We start from the raw sequence: 19830 nt of genomic DNA, 5'->3' as shown, positions 1-19830 counted from the left end.
ACCGCCTCCTGGTGGCCACGGGCGGAGCAGTCCTTTAGTAATAACACTAAAACTGTGCTTACCATTTATAAACTTTTTATACTGAACAATTAGCAACTGTTTATAATGTAGACCTTATACCATCTGATTTATCGCCCTGTTTACCCCACATTAATCTTTTAATAATAAACATATCCTCACTGTTGTTATACACATGTTATTCCCACTGCTTTTTCATCTTATTTACAGAGAATAAATCTGTTTTAGTTCAGAGATCAGACTGTTTCTCGTGCTCTCAGCAGCTCGTGTTTTGAGTGGAGTAGTCTCACTCCTAACGTTTCGCCAGCGTTTACATTCAGAGGAGTTTCCCCGGGGGGTGGACATCTGTAACGTTAGAGAGATCTTTACTCTCACTGTTCGAGCTTGACGTGTTGTCACTGAAGCAGGCCGTAGATGATTAAGCAGATTAGGGCTGGACGATACGGTCAAAATTTATATCACGATATGTTCCTTAACTGCGTTCAATACGATACAATTCTGATATCAATGCGAACAACATAAAAGCCACAGAACAACTGCAAATAAATGAAAGCAACAGGACATCAGCGTCCAGCAACAACCTCTGACTTTCAGTTTTAATATTAAAGTTAGTTTAGAAACGCCGAACTGACGACTGCGCCCTTTAATGACCGTCAGTCAGTGACAGGCGCTGTAAGTAATGTGACTAGATGTTATATTGTGATGTTTATTTATTGTCCAACCCCACAGCAGAGTTTAAACATAAAATGCCATTAAAGAAGAAAGAAATGACTACATTTGTCTTTAATAGTTAGAAAATGTAATAAACAGGCAGTAAATGACAGGGAAGACAGAATCTGGAGCATGTTTCACAGAACAGATTACGTTTTACGAGGGAGACACTTTGAAGAACGAATGCTGAGAACTGCACTTTGTTGTAAAGAGTTTTATACTAAAAAACAAAAAGATTGATGGATATTGCACTGAAGGAGTGTAGATTTTGACGAGGTTAGGAGTCAATCTTGGGGGTGTGAGACCAGTCTGTTCTCTCCGTCAGCAGCCAAAGAAAGGACAGTCCTGGAGGTTTGGGTCCATACGGGACAGGAGTAAAAGCTCTGAGTTTGGTGAAGAGCAGTAGGTGTTTCAGTGTGTGATGTTCCCAGGGGAGGAGGGATGGTTACGGTGGCGTGGCCGATCCGGACGGAGCAGCTCCTGGAGGGGAACTCCACAGAGGGCGAAGGGGTCTAATCGTGACGTAGTAACCGTTTGGTGTTGTTCTACAGCAGGTGATAACAGGAGAGATCCTGCTGCTCCCGGAGTTGTCCTTCATGACTGGAATCCCTGAGAAAATGAGGAAGGACTTCAGGGCCATGAAGGTAACCAGACCTCCACTCACTGGTTACAGAGCAGGACTGGCCTGGTTCTGATGAAGTTGTTACAGTTTATTTAACAGAGTTTAGGACACCGGGGGAAGGAAATCTAATTAATAGTTAGGGCCATGTCTATGTTACGGCGCAGGTTCTGTTTTCTCCTCCAGCTGGGTTCTGGAAGCTCTCGCAGGTGAACGGAGTCCAGACAGTTCTGCTGAGAGTCCTCAACACGAGCAGTGATTTACTGTGTTTTTACTGTCTGTCTGTCTTCAGGACTGGACTGTGCACATCAGCCTGACTCTGTGTGTGTGTTTAGTCTATGTAAAGGACTGGATGATGTACTTTAATGTGAGCGTGTTTGCAATAATGCCCATTGTGTGTTTTGTTTCTGAGAGGATCTTTTTGATGCCGTGTGTGTGTTGTCGTCTCTGTCAGGACCTGACCATGCACATTAACGTCAGTGCGGAGCAGCACACACTCTCCATTAAGCAGCTTCTCCAGAATATCAGCAGCAGCTCTGAGGCTCTGACTGAACTCTCTCGCTGGGGCCTCCACATCAGCTCAGAGATCCTGGTGGTGAGAACACACACACACGCACACACTCAGTTTGAGATGGTGTGTATGCTGTGTGTATATTATGGTATGTTGTCTATGTATAGACCCAGGGAAGGACTCTGCCCATGGAGACTATTTGTTTACAGTCTGCTTCCTTCGTGACGTCTACGTCGGTCGACTGGTCCAGAGAGGTGGTCCGAGACCCGTCTATCAGCACCGTGAGTATCCGTTAACTCAGAATCACCAATGGTGCTTTTCCACCGCATGAGTCCGGCACGGCTCGCTTAAAGCTGGTCTCTCTTCCACTAGCACAGTGAAATGGAGCCGGTGACGCCACAAAACCCTGTCTCTAACAGGAACTGTAAGCTTTGAAATCCACAACAGCGCGGTGGTAAAGTCGGGCGCTGTTTACTCGGTGTGTGGCTTGTTATTGTTGTTTGGACTGAACACGGCTCCGCCCCCAGTTCTCACAGAGCAGTTGTTGCATGTTCAGATTTCTCTGGAGATTTTCATCAGACACCGACCCAAGGAGCGTCTGACCCTCTTCAGAAACCCCTCAGGGGAATGTTACGAGCGGCTGCTGAGAGTCGGATAAAAACTAATGTGAACGCTGCTGTAACTTCAGAGATTTTACAAGCGGCGAGTTTGTGCTGGAGCTCTGTGTTTCCTGGTGATTGACAGGTCTCAGAGCTAATAATAATAATAGTAAGTTACAATTATACAGCACTTTTCACACACCCCAGGATGCTTTACAATGAGAAGACATTTAGAGAGAGAGAGAGAGAGAGAGAGAAAGCTGTGTGTAATGACTTCCAAAGTGTGGCGGCAGCGATGCTGAAGCACCTGCCATCCTCCATTGAGGAGAGCCTGTATCTAGTGATTGTCAGAAGAAGGCCAGAATGATCAGATGTGAGTTCACACAGTGGGGTGTGTGTGTAGATGTGTGGACAGTAGGAGGGAGCAAGGTCATGCAAGGCCTTAAATGTCAACAGCAGGATTTTGTATTTGATGCATTCAGTAACCGGGAGCCAGTGAAGCTGGTGGAGGACAGGCGTGTTACGGGAAGATTTCTTAGAGTGTGTCAAGACTTTGGTCGTGGAGTTCTGAATGTACTAAAGAGGGCAGAGTGTATTAGAACGTAAGCCATAGAACAGAGAATTGTAGTAATTTAACTGTGAAGTAATGAAAGCACCAGTATCTGAGCGTCTTTACAGGAAAGTAGACTCTGTCTGTACCACGCTGATGGACAAATGCAGACCTAGTGATTTGACATGTGGGACAAAGCTGAGAGAAGAATCAGAAGAGACACAGATGATGTGTAGACAGAGTGTAGACGATCTGAAGAGGCAGAACCGGCGGACTCGGTACCAACAAACAGAAGCTCATGTGGTGCTCTTGTATCCTGAAGCAACTTAAAGGTTCCATGGCTGTCTCTGTTTTCATGACAGTGTAAATTGCGCATCATCATTGAAACTGAACAAAACTGCTGGATAAATTATTGTAACTGTATTAAAGCTCATCTGTGGTCCTCATTTACTAATGGATTTCCAAACTTTCTCCAGAAATCGAGCTGCGGTGCCTCTCCCTGGAGCAGAGGCACAGTTTGATGTGTTTTCCCTGATCTCTGCGTCCCTCAGATCCCTCTGTACTGCTGGGCCATGTTTTACCCTCGCAGAGCCGCCGAAGCGGCCGAGGAGCTGGTGGCCACTTTCGGGAAGGTGGCAGGACCCATGGGCATCACGCTGCACCGACCAATCAGAGTGGAGCTCCGGGACGACAGGACAGAGACCTACATCAAGAGCATCCACTCTCAGCTCACCAGCGAGGTCAGGCCCCGAGGGTTAAGCGGTGGGGTTGATTTCTTCTGTGAACAGGGATTAACTCGGACTCTGAGGAGGCTACTGCTGTTTGTAGATATGTTTGTTTTATTTATTTATTTTCAACATGACCTCACTGAAGTTTGTGGCAGAATGCCATCAGATCCTCACAGCAGTGTTCCAGTAACTAGTGTTAAGCTATTCTATTCTATTCTATCGTTACACTTATATAGCGCCTTTCTAGATACCCAAGGACGCTTTACAATCCACACTGCTCAGAACACTCAAACCACACACACACTGGTGAGAAGCGGCAGCCAAACGCGCACAGCGTACTCTCGACCAGGAACGACCGTCCACCTGGAGGACTGTATCGGGCACTAGGGTTTCACCCAGGACAGAGCGCCAATCCATATCTGGGCACACACAAATTCACTCACACATACAGACATTCATTCACATACACACTCATTCACAGCAGGACAGTTATTAGACAGAAGCCAATTCACCTACCCTCCATGTTTTTAAGCCTTCCCAGAGCAGGCAACTTTGAGCTTAATGCAAATGAGTTATGACAGAGAACAGACAAAACAAAGAGACTGGTTCCGAAGAGCGGCGGATCAGCAGGACTTTATCATATGAATGTGTCTTCAGTTTCAGACTGAAACATGCCTCTTGTTTTGGAACGATGAGTAACCACCAGTTAAAATGCATTTCTTTAATTGATAAAACAAGTAGAAATTAATTATGAAAATTAGTTGGCAACAAATTTCATTATTGATTATTATTTGGTCAGTTATTTATTTTAATTCCATAGAAAGTGTTTGTGACTTTGGGCAGCGTCAGTGGAGCCACACCGACACTCAACAACCCCAGGGTTTCTCTCAGTTTTACACCAGCTGCTGTTAAATTTAGAAATAAAAAGATGACTAACAGGACGCAGTAAACAGGTCCACATTCGAATCGTCAAACCTACGCCGAGCTGCGTACCCTGCGCTGTATTTCCACCTCAGAATTCAAACTGTGTCACGACTAGTGCTGCACCGATACTGACACTTAATCACAGTATCAGCTACAGAGCGCACCGACACCATCGCTGTGTTGGAAATGGCCCTAATGGAAAATTCAGATGGAATAAAGGCTGTAACAGCATGTGGAGAGTTTACACTGAGAATAGGTAAAAAAAAAAATCAAGCATTTGATATGCTGCGACTGGAACTTGGTTTTGAAGCAAAAATATTTAGAATCTGTCTAAAAGTGGTGTAGTGTAACCCCAGCTTAATATGTGCCAAAGAAACACTGACTTCATTCAAGCAACAACAAAGGAGCAGCAGTCCTTCTGAGTCCGTCAGAGATAACGACCCATTAGACCCCATCCCATCAGTGAGAACAGCTGAATCATTTGTGAACTGTGGTATTCATTTGTTTAGCAAAGACACAGACTACTTTGGAGCAACGGAGCCATCCATATGAGCTTCAAACAACTGCTTGAAAGCAACAGAAAGCATCCAAAATGTACTATATGCCGTTTATTTTCCCCCTCCATCAGCTGAGCTCTGTGCCAGTGTAGAATACACTGCTGAACTAGCGTAGCACCGACGCTATGGAGCAAAAATGATTCACCAAACAAATCGAGATCGTGTTATCTCCCAGCACTAGGTCTGAGCTGGTTTTCTCTGGGACAGTCTCCAATTTTTGTTTTGTTTATATTTGCCCTGTGGACATGTCTCTACCGAACGCCCCTGGGCCATGAGTCTATAATCAGTGTTTTCTGTGTGGTGTCCTCAGCCAAACCTGCAGCTGGTGGTGTGCATCCTGACGGGGAACAGAGACGACCTCTACAGCGCCATCAAGAAGCTCTGCTGTGTCCAGAGTCCCTGTCCCTCGCAGGTCTCTTCACCCCGAGTCCTCTTCTTTAAACTCATTTCCTCACACTCCAGTTTACACGGTTTACAGTCATCTTTACAGTAATCATAGAAAGGGCTTTCTTTTAGTTTTATGAAGTAGACAATACACTGACATCTAGTGGCCTGGATGTGTGAGTGTGTCTGTACTAAACCAGTTTGTAAACGTCAGCCCCCATGTGGGGGACCCACTCTGTGGAGAATAAACTGGTTCACTCGGACGGCGGCACCTTAGCGCCCTCTAATTCCATGACCCTTAAGCTAAAAAAGCTTTAAAGAGGAACATCAAATAAGAACCAAAACATTAGGGTTGTGTCCCAGCCGTTCCCCAGTTTTGGAGTCACTCATTCTTTTGATGCTCTTCAGATAAAAACACTCAACATTTTAAACCAATCCATTTCCTGTTCACTTTGACTGAGCGCATTGTCTCACACACAATCAGGGAACGATAGAAGAACGTTTACAGCCGTTTCCTCTTTTCATCTTTAGGCCATAAACGTCCGCACCATCTCCCAGCCTCAGAAGCTCCGCAGCATCGCTCAGAAGATCCTGCTCCAGATCAACTGCAAACTGGGAGGAGAACTGTGGACCGTCAACGTCCCTCTGGTCAGAGTCCGGTTACATTCACATCTACAGCTTTTAACAGAGACACTCTCACCCACTCAAATATTAATAAATCCATTTACTGTCGTCAGTTCACAGTAAAACAGTGATGTTCCGAATATTTTAAAGCCCACAGCATACAACCAGGGGGTGGCCTCTGCCACACAGCTGCAGGGTCTCGTAAATCTATCGTTTACCCGGGATCTTTATGTAAACACTGCACTTACAGCGGATCACGGTGGATACAGTGGGTTTAATTCTAATGACATTGACATGAAATATCATTAATGTGCTGTGAGATTAGAGTGTGTCCTAAAACACTCCTGAAACTCTCCTGCTGTTGGACAACAAGCCTCTCGAACAGCGCATGAGACATGTTATAAGGAAAGGTACCACTTTACTGTAAGGGTATTATAATTAATAATTATAAGCATATTAGCATTAATAAACATTTTACGTAAAGTCGCAGTTAATCATTAAGTCATGATAGAAACTAGAAATAGCATTAAAGTGTTTTCTAAAATGTCACTGTTTATTACTTAATGAATAATTGACATTTTCTAACCCTTTGGTAATGCTTGTGACTGTCTTATAAATCGTTAATTAATGGACCCTTGTTGAAAAGTGTTACAGAAGAAAAAGCAATGAAAATTGTGTTCCAAGCGTTTGTAGAGTTTACTGTTGGTCTCTCAGTGAAAGTTAAATATATTGTGGTAAAAATAAGAACAAAAGTGCAGACACTTGAATGTAAATGTTGGTGTTTATTAGGGGTGAGTGATACAGCTCTAAAATAGTAGCACGGTGTTTCAAGGTGTTCTTGGCCCTGCTCCAGGAGGTGGAACAGATCAGTTGTGTTTCCCGTGGTTTATTGTACGTCTGATATTCTGTGACCATGCCCCCTCCACACGACTGAAGCCACTCCCCTTTTGGAGCAGGTTGCTCCGCCTCAGAGCCGCTCTCCACCGTACTTCACTGTGTCTAAACGCCGTGTGTAAAGAGCGTGTGGTGTGTTACGGCTAACTGCAGGACGTCGTTAACGTAAACAAGTCCGAATGTCACTGTCAGCTCCATGTTGGGGTTTTATATCGGTTTAGAAATGATGATGAAACGTTACCATGAATGATACGTTACGGCACAGCTCTAGCGTTTACACACAGTACACATTAGTGGTCACTAAACGTTAGAGTGACGTGTGGTGTGGTTCCTGTCTGAGGTGAGTGACTTGCTCTGAATCATAAGGATTGAGTTTTGTTTAAATGGCACGCTGTGGTCAATAAGGAACAAGGCAGCCTCAGTGAGACTGACCTAGGCGCTGATGATGTTTACTGTGATGTGTCTGGAACAGAAACAGCTGATGGTGGTCGGTGTAGACGTTCATCACGACGTCAGTAGGAAGAACAGGTCGGTGATGGGCTTCGTGGCCAGTTTGAACAGGTAACGTTCTGAACTCTAAAATATAACAAAGTAAAAGTCTCCCCACCGCTGAAATCTCACTTACACACGTCTTTAAAGTTTTTCTGTGTGAGGAAGTTACATGGGGTTCATCAGGGCTGTGACAGCTCCCTGTGGTGGGGGCTGGTCTACAGCGAGGGTGTTGTAACAGGATCGTACTCGGGATCAGCGCTGAGAGAGGGACGTGTTCATTTGTAAATCTCAGTCTGAAACAGCGCTGTGTCCAATTCCCTGAGCTGCAGCTTTAACACTCACTCTGAGGGCTTTAAACAGGGCTCAGAGGTGGACCAATCAGAGGCGGTGGGACACTGCGCTGTGGGTGTGACCACACCCACTGACTCTACCCTCAGCGCTCAGTTACAGACAGATCTTTTTATTAACACTGGCCCAAACTTCGATTATAGAAAATAATCCGTTTAAATCGCCATCACAACGTTCATCAGAAACATTGCAATGTTTAGAGGTCCTCTGTGAATCGTTCGGCCCTGATCTACATCAACAAACAGAATCTGCAAGGTCTTAATGATAACAACACTGTATCTTCTCCTGCAGTGATCTACACGTGGAAGAGTAAGTTAAATGGATAGACTATTGATTAACCCTTTCCTCAACGATGTTTATATTGATAAATTAACTCACCCCAAACCTGAGAAATGTAAAGGACCACGGATCAAAAGAAACGAGGTGCAGTAGAGAGCCAGAGCACTAAAAACTAAAACAGGAGACGTATAAAGAATGACTTTAGAATGTTTTTAAAGAAAGTGCAAATAAATGTGCTCATTTGTCAGTGGCTCTTGGGGGGGGGTGGAGAACAGAAACCTTGACTCTGAACTTGACCCTGGACCAGTCTTGAGTTCCTCTGAGGAGCAGAAGAGTTAAACCCTGCTTCATTAGGTTTAGGTTTAAATTGTAAAGACTAATTTACGTGGAATGGGTGATTTAAGAGAGAAATGAGGCTCTAAGCCAATGGAAATGGTCCAGAATTTCTCACTGACACATTCATTCCCATTGTATTGTTTCCCTTCTCCTGTAAAATAACCATTCGGGAAATATTCCATCCAGGTCATGGTTTAATATCTCAGTCCATTTACAAAAACAGGGGAGGACATTTTCCACTCGTTTACGTGAGCTATGAGCAGGAAATAATTAAACTGGGAGAAGAACAGAGTTAATGTGAAGAGGGCAATGGTAAATGGGTAAATGATTGTGTGTGAAAGTCCACATTGTGTGTGTGTGTGTGTCTCAGTTTGCTGACAAAGTGGTACTCCAGAGTCACGTTCCAGATGCCCAACGAGGAGATCATTAATGGTTTCAGAGTGTGTCTCCTGGCTGCTCTGCAGAAATACTACGAGGTAAGACACAGCTGCAGAACCACAGTTCACTGAAGAGTCGGACACGGTGTAAACTGCAGTAAAACAGGTATCGGTCCTGGGTTAAATCTCCGCAAACTGCCCTTTAACTGCCCAAAAACAGATTTCCAGTGTCGTCTCTGAACAACTCGGCTGTGACTTGTAAATATAAACACATTTAGAATCTGACGCAGTAATCAGAGCCTAAACCGGGGTGATGAATGTCGGACCCTCGCCTGTTTGGGAGAGGAGCGCTGTGAGGGAACGTAATGCTGAAAGATGGTTGATGTTGAAACCACAGTGCAGGTGGAGTGTGTTCAGCCACAACACACAGCTTGGGAACTGTCTTTAGAAGAGTCTGACCAATCAGAATCAGGAGCAGTCTGTGGTGTCGGATCCAAACACCAGGAGCGGTCCGAGAAGCCTTCTCAGAACGGAGATCTCTGCGTGGCTGGCCATTCAGTTTAGTTTTGAAATCAGAACATTGCTCGGGTCGACTAGAGGCACTTGGACCCGACGCCATACAGCAGTTGTGACATCACAACCGAGGCTCTCTGATATCCTGACTCAGTAGAATTAACCTTTAAAAAGCACAGTCAAAATCTGATCTGAATTCTCCCCGAATCTGTTACTACATCAATGTCTGGATTGACATTTCATCACTGTGAAGGGTGTTTTTGGGACGTCATGAGGCGCATCGTTTAAAACATCCTTCCCTGTGATAAAATCGCTCTAGCACAGTCTCGAGTCGCTTATTGCTTTTATAAAACTGGCAAATATAACAGAATAACACTTTATTGGCCACTGTGCTGCACACAGAGGAATTTGTTCTCAGCATTTAACCCGATCCCTGCAGTGAAACACAGCGGGCCAGTGAGCAGTGCCCGGAGCAGTGGGCAGCCCTAGCCACGGTGCCCAGGGATCAGTTGGGGGTTAGGTGCCTTGCTCAAGGGCACTTCAGTCACGACCTGGCGGCTCTGGGGATCGAACAGGCAACCTTCCAGTTACAAGCCCAGTTCCCTACCCATGAGGCCATGGCTGCCCTTTATCAAATCAAATCAAATTTATTTATATAGCGCCTTTTACAACTGACGTTGTCACAAAGCAGCTTCACAGTTTCAAAACAGAACGTTTAAATCAAAGCCCAATGAGAGCAAGCCGAAGGCGACAGTGGCAAGGAAAATCTCCCTCGAGGCTGGAGGAAGAAACCTTGGGAGGAATCAAGACTCACAAAGGGGACCCATCCTCCTCTGATCAAACTATAGATTGAATTTTAAATGATCACCAATGAAGTGTCATTATGCTACATAATAATAATAATAACGTGAGCAGCTGGTCTGGTCTGCAGGAGAATCCAGCAAACAATCTTCCATCAGTGGGCCACCATTTTCTCAGAAAACAGTAAAGGGAAGCAGTTAGTTTAGTTGAGTGCAGCAGAGAATAAGAGCATGTGAATATTTTCTTTAGTGTAGTGAGGGATCTGACTGTAACAGACTGGGAGTAGGGAAACCAGAAGGAGCTCAGGCAAAGACATCCTTTCGCTCCAAACAAGAGAAATTGTGAGCACATCATCCAGGTTTACCCTGATTCTCCATGTCCATGAGTTCCTGAAATATTTATAAATATTAAATAAATAAAAATATTTAAAATGATAACAATAGTAAACGATTCTTCCACCACATGCTGTAGTCAATTAGCAGCGAGTGCAAAATGAGCGTGAAAGTTGAACTGCATTAAAGTTCTATAGTCGCGCCGTGAAACATATTCTCTTCATGATTTTTCAGGGTATTTTTAGGCGAACTGAAGAGCACAGATGCTTGTCATCTTTCTGAGGGGGCTTTTATTCTAAAGGACAAGCTGCAGGAAGTAGAAATGTCTGAAGGGAGCGATGTGTAGTGGTGTTTCTGTCCTGATTTCACGCTGTTCGGGGAGAACTCAATAAAACTGAGCTCAGATGTTGTGGGATGGTTGTGAGTTCATAGTGTATTTTACCACAAAGCAGTTCAGCCAATCAGATTTCAGGACCAGAAATATCCATGTAATTAAATGAATTAAAGGTCAGAGCTGTTATCCATGTTTCTCCTCCTCCCCGCGCCCCCCGCAGGTGAACCACAGCTTCCCGGAGAAGATCGTTATTTACCGCGACGGCGTGTCGGACGGTCAGCTGAGAACCGTGGAACTGTATGAGGTTCCACAGGTTCTGAAATGTTTCGAGACCTTTCCCAACTACGAACCCAAGCTGGCCTTCATCGTGGTCCAGAAAAGGATTAACACAACTCTGTATTCGTACGGAGGAGAACGCTTCGGTACGCCGTTCCCCGGAACCATCCTCGACCACACCGTCACCAGCAGAGACTGGTGAGAACCCCTCAGGGTCATTCTCTTATCTAGAACCAGTCTAGAACACTTCTCTATCATGCTGTCACCAACAGACTGGCAGAACCCTCAGAGGTACTCACGTATCAAGAACAAATCTAGAACAGCTTTTATTCACACTGTCACCAGCAGAGACTGCTGAGAACCTGACAGCTATTCAGCTACCTAGAACCAGTCTATAGAGATTCTTGTTTAGTCTTTGAGGCTGGAGAGTACTCACCAGTTATTCTCATATCTAGAACTATTCCAGAACAGTGCTTTATTAGACAATTATAAACTGCAGAGAACCCTTTGACTTTAAAGTGTTTGGTGCAAGTATTCTGTTATCTAGAACCATTTTAGAACAGTGCTTGACCTTAAAATCGCCAACAGAGGCCAGTGAGCACCAGTTTTTCAGTTGTGTAGAACCGTATATGGAACCTAGAGCTGTGTTCAATCTGTTTTTCATTTATCTAGAACAGTGACTGATTAGTCACCAGTAAAGACCAGTTAGAACCCCTCAGTGAGAGGGAGATATTCGGTTATCTAGAGCCAGAATACTAACTTTAATTCAGTGTAGAACCAGGATTAGAGCTAAATTTAAAGGAGCAGTCAGTCGTTCTGAAGGGAGTTACACTGACACCTGGTGGTCTGGATGTGTCAGTGATTCTGTACTGAACCTGTTTACACTCTTCTCCAAAATAAACCCCTCACGTGAAGTGAGTCTGAATTGAATCCAGTTTCTTTTCTCCTCAGGGTGGACTTCTACCTCATGGCTCACTCCATCCGTCAGGGCTGCGGTATCCCCACGCACTACATCTCCGTCTACAACACGGCCAACCTCTCTCCCGACCACCTGCAGAGGTACCGCTCTCTGGGGAACACTCCACTCTGAGAACCTCACGCTCACGTCTATAGAACAGTAACAGAACCAGAGAATATATCACATTCACCAAAGTCTAATTCTGAGCCGAAACACCACCCTTTCTCGCTGAAAACCAACAAGCTAACAGTACTCACACACACTTCAGACCCGGAGTTAGGTTCTGACACTAGATTCTCCATAGTCCATTCCACCTTAAACTGACCAGCAGTTATATCCTGAACCCTGAACTGTGTATTCCACCTTAAATGAAGCAGGTGTTAAATCTGAACCTTCAGATTCCTCATTGTACAGTCCGTTCCACCTTAAATTGAGCAGTTAGGTTCTGGCATATATATATGATTCTTTAAAAATGTGCCCGTTCCACCTTAAATGCATCCACAGGTTTTGGTTTTGGCATTTAAGACTGAAAGAAGTGTCTGTTCCACCTTAAATGGAGCTAGAGCTAAATCCTGAGCCGTGGGCTTTTCAAAGGAACTCTGGAGACAGTTTGTAAGCGCTGCGTAGTTTAAGGTGGAATGGAACATCAGTGTGAAGTCAATAATAAATACAGACTCTGCATTTTTGTGGTTTATTTTTAGACAAAAATGCTGTAAAACGATGAGAAATTACAAACGACTGCAGAACTACGAGCAGATGCCATAAACTTCACTAAAGTTTTAGTGACGACGGGAAAACTGGGTTTTCAGACGGGTTTGGAGCGTTTGTCTGTTGTTGTCATGAAGCCTGCACACGGCATAAGTCCTGAGAGTGAATGCAGATGAATGGATAAAGACCTGAGCTGAAAAGGGATCACAGAAAACACCAGCGCTTTAAAATAAACGTTTATGAAATCTGTCGAAAGTGAATAAGTGTTGGTGCACTCCTGCACACTTTAAAAGGGATCATTCTTCACACCATTTACTGTGTTTGTGGAGAGAATCATGGAATTTGCCTTAAATGGTTTAATTTAGATTTGCAGCAAATGTGTTGCGGTCTTTAATGGAGCCAGGGTTGGGGATTCTTGTGCGCAGCTTTCTGATATTTTACTGAGTGTGTTAAGTCCTTACCAATGTGTACTACTTTCTTCCAGCACAAGGTGGTGTTGTTTCTCTGGGTCCAAAGTTCAGTGGCGTTGGGGGCAGTTCTACAGTCCCCTCTCTCAGCTCCACTGTCCCGGACACTGACGTGGTGGTGGTGTGTTAGTGTGTGTTGTGCTGGTGCGAGTGGATCAGACACAGCAGTGCTGCTGGAGTTTTTAAACCCCTCAGTGTCTGGACTGAGAACAGTCCACCGACCAAAAACATCCAGCCGACAGCGTCCTGTGTCACTGATGAAGGACTAGAGGACGAGCGACACACACTGTGCAGCGACAGATGAGCTACTGTCTCTGACTTTACATCTACAAGGTGGACCAACGAGGGAGGAGTGTCTCACAGAGTGGACAGAGAGTGGACACAGGGTTTAAAAACTCCAGCAGCACTGTGAGACTTCGGACCCAGCGCCGCCCTGAACTTAAGCCCGGAAGGCTTACAGGCAATGAATCCACAAAATGTGGCAGGGATTTCTCTGAGATCCATGTCCATGAAGACGTGACTGCATCACACAGTTCCTGCTGATTTTTCAGATGCTGTGAATCTCCTGCTCCAAAGCATCCCAAAGAAACACAGCCCTGAGCCCAGATCTGGTGACTGGGAACACCTCTGAACAGCATTCGCTCGTCACATGAAGCCCGTTTGCTCTGTGACGTGGAGCACTATCATCTGGAAGTAGCTGTTAGATGATGGTGATTTGTGGTGGTGAAGTTTGACACATGGTCATCAGCAGTAATCCAGGGTGTGGTGTTGATTGTTATTAACAGCCCAGAGTGAGCCCAGAAAACGTCCCCCACACCATTACATCACCTCCACCAGCCTGCCCTGTTCACAGCAGGTAAGGACAGATTTAGGCTTCTGTGTCCAACCTACACAAAAACATGTAGGCACCATGTCGACGGAACCGTACACCTTTACCCTACACCGCAATCTGATGCTCACTTCCCCAGAACCGTGCCTCAGCGACGCTGCTGTTCCGCAGTGGGATAAACACGTGTCAACGAATGCAGAAGTGGAGCAAAATGAGGGACAACTGTGGACGCCCCCGGGTTAACAACACTCTGAGGGGTGGGGACACAGCAGAGAGTGTCAGTGTTGCGTTTGGTTCTTTACTGACACCGCATTTAAGCTACAAAGTGCAAAAACTAATACGACTGCGCCCACAGTGCATTAATTTTGGGCAGTGGACTGAAGCCTAAAGTAAAAAAGTAGTGTTTTTATCTTACAATTACATCATTGGAATCTTCCACTGAGCCGTAATAGGCAGAATAGAGCCTCTGTCATTGCTCTCTGGATTCAGCACTGCAGAAACTGTACTATGTAACTTTTGGAGGAGGGTAGGAATCCCCCCCCCACCTTTTCATTTCAGTAGGGTGCTGTAAATGACCTTCATTGGCTTCAAGATCGACACTGTGCACTACATATTCAGCCTTAGTGTTGTGTTGGTGTAATTGCAGGGTGAGGTGCACTCAGCAGGTAAGGGCCCTTACTGCAGAGTAGACTCTGATTTATTCTTCTGCATTGAATCCATGCAATGTTGTTGGGTGTGTGGATTCATGAGGTTCCTCAGACCAGGTTGTGCTCTTCTGTCTCCAGATGTTCAGTTTATTTGGGCCTTAACCTCACCACAGCTTTTTGTATTTGATGAAAGGAGTGGAACCCACCATCGTCTTCTGTTGTATCTCCTCTAGTTTTAGCCACAGAGGCTCCGCCCACCAGTCGCCAGTCTGATCCCTCAGTGATGGCTTCACTGTCAGGATTCTGTCAGGGGCTTTCTGATTGGCTCTGTGTACTGGTATAAATATAATAAACCAAATAAATAAAATAGACTGTGGTTGGTCAGATTCGTCTTATGAAGTAGTGGGTGGTGCTTGGCTACATTTAAGAGCCAAAGAATACAAGACTCTTCCCGAAAAACCTGGCTCTCCCGGAGAACCAGAGTCTGTCGCTTTTCCATCAACGTGGAACGGGCTCTGTTCCAGTTTGTGAACCTAATTTTGAACTGTTCGGTTCATTTCCACCAACAAAAATAGGTTCTGGAACCAGAAAACAGGAATAGGTTCTTCACCTCGAACTGTGAGGACGTCTGTGGGCGTGTCCTAGTTACAGGAGCAAGGAGCTATGGCGACACCCAGGAGGAGAGCACGGTGTAATCTTCTGCATCTCATCGCCAAAAGCTGACTTATGTTTGTTAAAAAACAAACGTTTATAACAACAGCACGAATGTTCACAGGTCGTCTACACGCTCCGCCGTCTCTTCACTTTTGCCCCGTTGATGACGTGTTCTGTGACGTATCCTCGGTTTCCACTAAAAATGTTGTAAACGTGGCTGGTTCGCTGAAAAGCACCAAGGGTCTTATAAACCCAAATGGAACCAGTTCAAGAACCAGAGTTCATTTGGTGGAAAAGGGCTGCTGGAGAACCGTCCCCCTCCGGGTTCAGTGTGTTGTGAAATCTGAGAGACTACTCTGCTCATCACAACAGTACAGTGTTCATCTGAGTTACCATGGCTGTTCTGTCAGCTCAGAACTCTCTGGGGAAATCTCTGTTGATCTCTCAACACTGCGGTGCTGTTATCTGCAGGTCTGGTGCCCCCTGGATGGATTTACCTGATAGCACTGTTCAAAAGAAACTACAGACTGTTGTGCTGGAAAGTCCCAAATCTGGAAAGTCCCAAAAACCAGAAAACCTCGTCTCAGCCGGTCACACCACGCTCCACGTCACTGAGAAACATTTAAAATGTTCTGGTGCTGGACACGATCACGAATTAAACGCTGCAGTTCTGCCACCTGTTGGCTGTTTAGAGTATTGTACGACTGCAGGGTGTACAGGTGTTCGTAATAAAGGCCTCGGCCACTGTACATCTGTTTATTTAACGCTGACTGTTTTAATGGTGTTTATGACTGTGTTTACTGTAACAGTGTGTGGTGTTTGTTTGTCTTTAGGTTGACGTTTAAGATGTGCCATTTGTACTGGAACTGGCCTGGAACCGTCCGTGTCCCGGCGCCGTGTAAATACGCTCATAAACTAGCCTTCCTCTCCGGTCAGTACCTCCACTCAGAACCGGCCATCCAGCTCTCAGACAAACTACACTTCCTCTGAGGAGCCTCAGATCTATGTTTCCACAAAGAAGAACGTTATCAGTTTAGTTCGGTTCATTGTGAAGTTGAGTTTAAAGCTTGTGTTTTCTTTCTTTTTTTTTTTCCCCTAAATATTAAAGCATGTTTGTGAAAGGAAGCAAATCTTCGTGTGCGCGTTTACTCGTTTATTGCTGTAAAAGTGTGAGAATAAAAGACCTTTTAAGACTAGAAACGTTTTTCTCTCACGACAAAGCATTTCTACCACTTTCCCCATGTTTCCTACGGTGTGGAGCTGTGTGAAATGTCTGTGTCGTGTTGAGGATGTGCTGAGTGAGGTATCGGTTAAAAATGTTTATTTTGTCGGTCGGTCTTTGATTTCCCACAAACCCACAGTGGTGTCAGTAGCGGGACCTGGCTGAAGCCATGGAAGAGCTTGAGCGGCGACTCAGAGCCCCAAGGTGCACAGCGCTGAGGAGAACGAGAGGACGGAGTTTCAGCACTAACGGCATTAGAGAAGCTTTCTGTGCTCAGCTCCAGGGTGCGGTGAGTAGTGGTCCATGAACGACTCCCACTTCTGCCAAAAATCGGCATTCGTCCTGCTTCCGTCCCCAACGTAGACGTCTCAAACTGCTCCCGCGCTCAGCTCCGTGCACTGCACACACATCATCTGAAACTATACACTACAGGGATCAGGGACGTTTCAGTCCCTCGCAATCGTTACACAGGTATATGAGCATGGGCTCTCTCTCTCTCACTCACACACACACACACACACACACACACACACAGCCAAGTGACTGTATACCGGCTGCATTTCTGTTTCTTGTTCACGTTGTAGGCTGATTCACAAATATTTTTAAGGAGTTTATTAGTCTCTAATTGATTAGCTATTTTCTCTTGATTGTGCTGGTGATTATTCTCTTTTTAGACATTTCATGTTCATGTCAACACTTCCACGGTCACTGCACTGATTAAACACCTACTCCTGCACATTAAGGCATCTGTACGCCTGACAACACCAGGACGGTGCGGTAGACAAATGCACGGTTCTTACTGAAATCAAAGTTACATTTGGGGAATGTGTTTCTGACACCTGACAGTCTCTAGTGTGTGAAGTGACCTGAGAGTTCACAGGAGTCCCCAGTGTATCACTGATGACTAGTTGAGATCTGCTTGGCCACAAATGAGTCTGATTTTTACGGAGCCAGTTTCTGCCACATCAGAAAATTGGCTCCTAATTCATTTTACAGTAAACTCTTATCATTTTGAAGCGGTGTAGTGTCCAGTAGAGAGTTGGTACAGTAACACAGATCTAGTGGATCACATCGAGGAAAACGTCAGACTAGGATTTACAGTTTCCTTTCTACTTGTTCAGGTGAACATGGTTTTTCTAAGAGGAGGTCTGTGGAAACGCTGTGGTCTCTTTTCTGTGTGGACGAGGAAAACTGATATTTTCTGAAACACTGACGTCACACACTCCTCGCTCCCTCTACAGTGAACTACATCAGTCACAAACTACACTGTACACACACAGCTCCTCGCTCCCTCTACAGTGAACTACATCAGTCATAAACTACACTGTACACACACAGCTCCTCGCTCCCTCTACAGTGAACTACATCAGTCACAAACTACACTGTACACACACAGCTCCTCGCTCCCTCTACAGTGAACTACATCAGTCTCAAACTACACTGTACACACAGCTCCTCACTCCCTCTACAGTGAACTACATCAGTCACAAACTACACTGTACACACACAGCTCCTCGCTCCCTCTACAGTGACCTACATCAGTCACAAACTACACTGTACACACACAGCTCCATGCTCCCTCAACAGTGAACTACATCAGTCACAAACTACACTGTACACACACAGCTCCTCGCTCCCTCTACAGTGAACTACATCAGTCACAAACTACACTGTACACACACAGCTCCTCGCTCCCTCTACAGTGAACTACATCAGTCACAAACTACACTGTACACACACAGCTCCTCGCCCCCACTCCAGTGAACTACATCACTCAAACTACACTGTACACACACAGCTCCTCCCCCCCACTCCAGTGAACTACATGGGTCGTTAGTTGTGGTGTTTTGATGTCTCTCTTTACTATGGCCACATACTGGACTGGCTTTACCTGCTCTGCTTGGGGAGGGGAGTAGAGTAGGGACCCTGCAGTCGAAGTGTGGTGTTAGTTACCGAAGCTGGGAACAGAACCCTGGCCCACAGTGCAGAGGACGGTGATGTTCTGAGAACTAAAGCTAGTGAAACAGCAGGTGGAGGCGGTAGCTGAGTCGTGAACGCCTGACCGTCTGCCGTTGGTTAATGGAAACCACAGATGAGCGGTCGAGCTAGAAAACGCATTGAAGAGGACTTTAACCAGTGCTGTCAATCTTCACCAGACGACACTGTGGGAACCCAAACAGGTTTCACAACGTCAGCCATTCAGAAAGTCCTGGAAATGCAAAGAATTAACAGACGTTTAAATCTGTTGCTCAATAATAAAAGTTCACATGCAGCAACACAATGATAAACTACATTCTATAGCTGTAGAACTACAGAGTGACCGGAGTGGACCGTGGAGCTGTTGTACTCTTGATCTTTTCGGTGCAGTAACCGCTGCTGTCCGCTGTACGGCGCTGTTTCGCCTGAATCCAGAATAAAGAGTTTGACTGCGTTCAGCGCTGAATCCCGTTCGGAATACAACTAAGAACACATCTGTTCCCTTGTGTAAATCTGCTGAGTTCTGAGTGTGATTTTACTCCTTTTTCACATTTAATCACATTAAAAAACACCACTCTGTAAACACCAGCCCTGACCTGAATTAGCATTAAACTAAATCTAATTTACCTCAGCGTTCACTAAACATCTTTAAAAACAGTTTAAAACTCTGCTGTGAGTTACATTTTAGAAGTTTAAATCTTTTAATCCACAGAGAATGTTTATAGAATTCAGAGAAAAACAACTACGGTTTTATAAAACTAAAATCAATGAGGTGCTGAGGTAAAGTGCATGGCTGCAGGTAAAAGCAGTCAGATTTATCTTATTAGTTGTAAATAAAATATAATCATTTATTCATTCATTATCTGAAACCCTTATCCAGTTCAGGGTCGCGGTGGGTCCAGAGCCTACCCGGAATCATTGGGCGCAAGGCGGGAATACACCCTGGAGGGGGCGCCAGTCCTTCACAGGGCAACACACACACATTCACTCACACCTACGGACACTACAGAGTCGCCAATCCACCTACCAACGTGTGTTTTTGGACTGTGGGAGGAAACCCACGTGGACAAAGAGAGAACACACCACACTCCTCACAGACAGTCACCCGGAGGAAACCCACACAGACACAGAGAGAACACACCACACTCCTCACAGACAGTC

The 19830-nt window shown here is 45.3% G+C and overlaps 1 protein-coding gene across 6 annotated transcripts in view; it reads left to right on the top strand.

The window, feature by feature from the left end:
• LOC136676339 (piwi-like protein 2) overlaps positions 1-16625 on the top strand; it is a 35365-nt gene extending 18740 nt beyond the window's left edge. For 4 of the 6 annotated variants that reach the window (XM_066653265.1, XM_066653264.1, XM_066653267.1 and 1 more), the window contains 11 exons: positions 1281-1373; positions 1803-1943; positions 2027-2140; positions 3560-3748; positions 5528-5629; positions 6133-6249; positions 7592-7680; positions 8945-9050; positions 11152-11405; positions 12159-12266; positions 16304-16625. In XM_066653265.1, the coding sequence (XP_066509362.1) occupies positions 1281-1373; positions 1803-1943; positions 2027-2140; positions 3560-3748; positions 5528-5629; positions 6133-6249; positions 7592-7680; positions 8945-9050; positions 11152-11405; positions 12159-12266; positions 16304-16460 (1470 nt within the window). In that variant the 3' untranslated portion in view covers positions 16461-16625. The remainder of the gene's footprint in view (positions 1-1280; positions 1374-1802; positions 1944-2026; positions 2141-3559; positions 3749-5527; positions 5630-6132; positions 6250-7591; positions 7681-8944; positions 9051-11151; positions 11406-12158; positions 12267-16303) is intronic. The other 2 variants (XM_066653266.1, XM_066653268.1) reach the window with 2 other exon arrangements.
• Positions 16626-19830: the final 3205 nt, after the last annotated feature.

The sequence above is a fragment of the Hoplias malabaricus genome, chromosome X2 (genome assembly GCF_029633855.1).
Source record: "Hoplias malabaricus isolate fHopMal1 chromosome X2, fHopMal1.hap1, whole genome shotgun sequence".
NCBI classification, from domain to species: domain Eukaryota; kingdom Metazoa; phylum Chordata; class Actinopteri; order Characiformes; family Erythrinidae; genus Hoplias; species Hoplias malabaricus.
The sequence above is the reverse complement of the archived record's forward strand: the minus strand, read 5'-3'. Positions and strand labels throughout refer to the sequence as shown.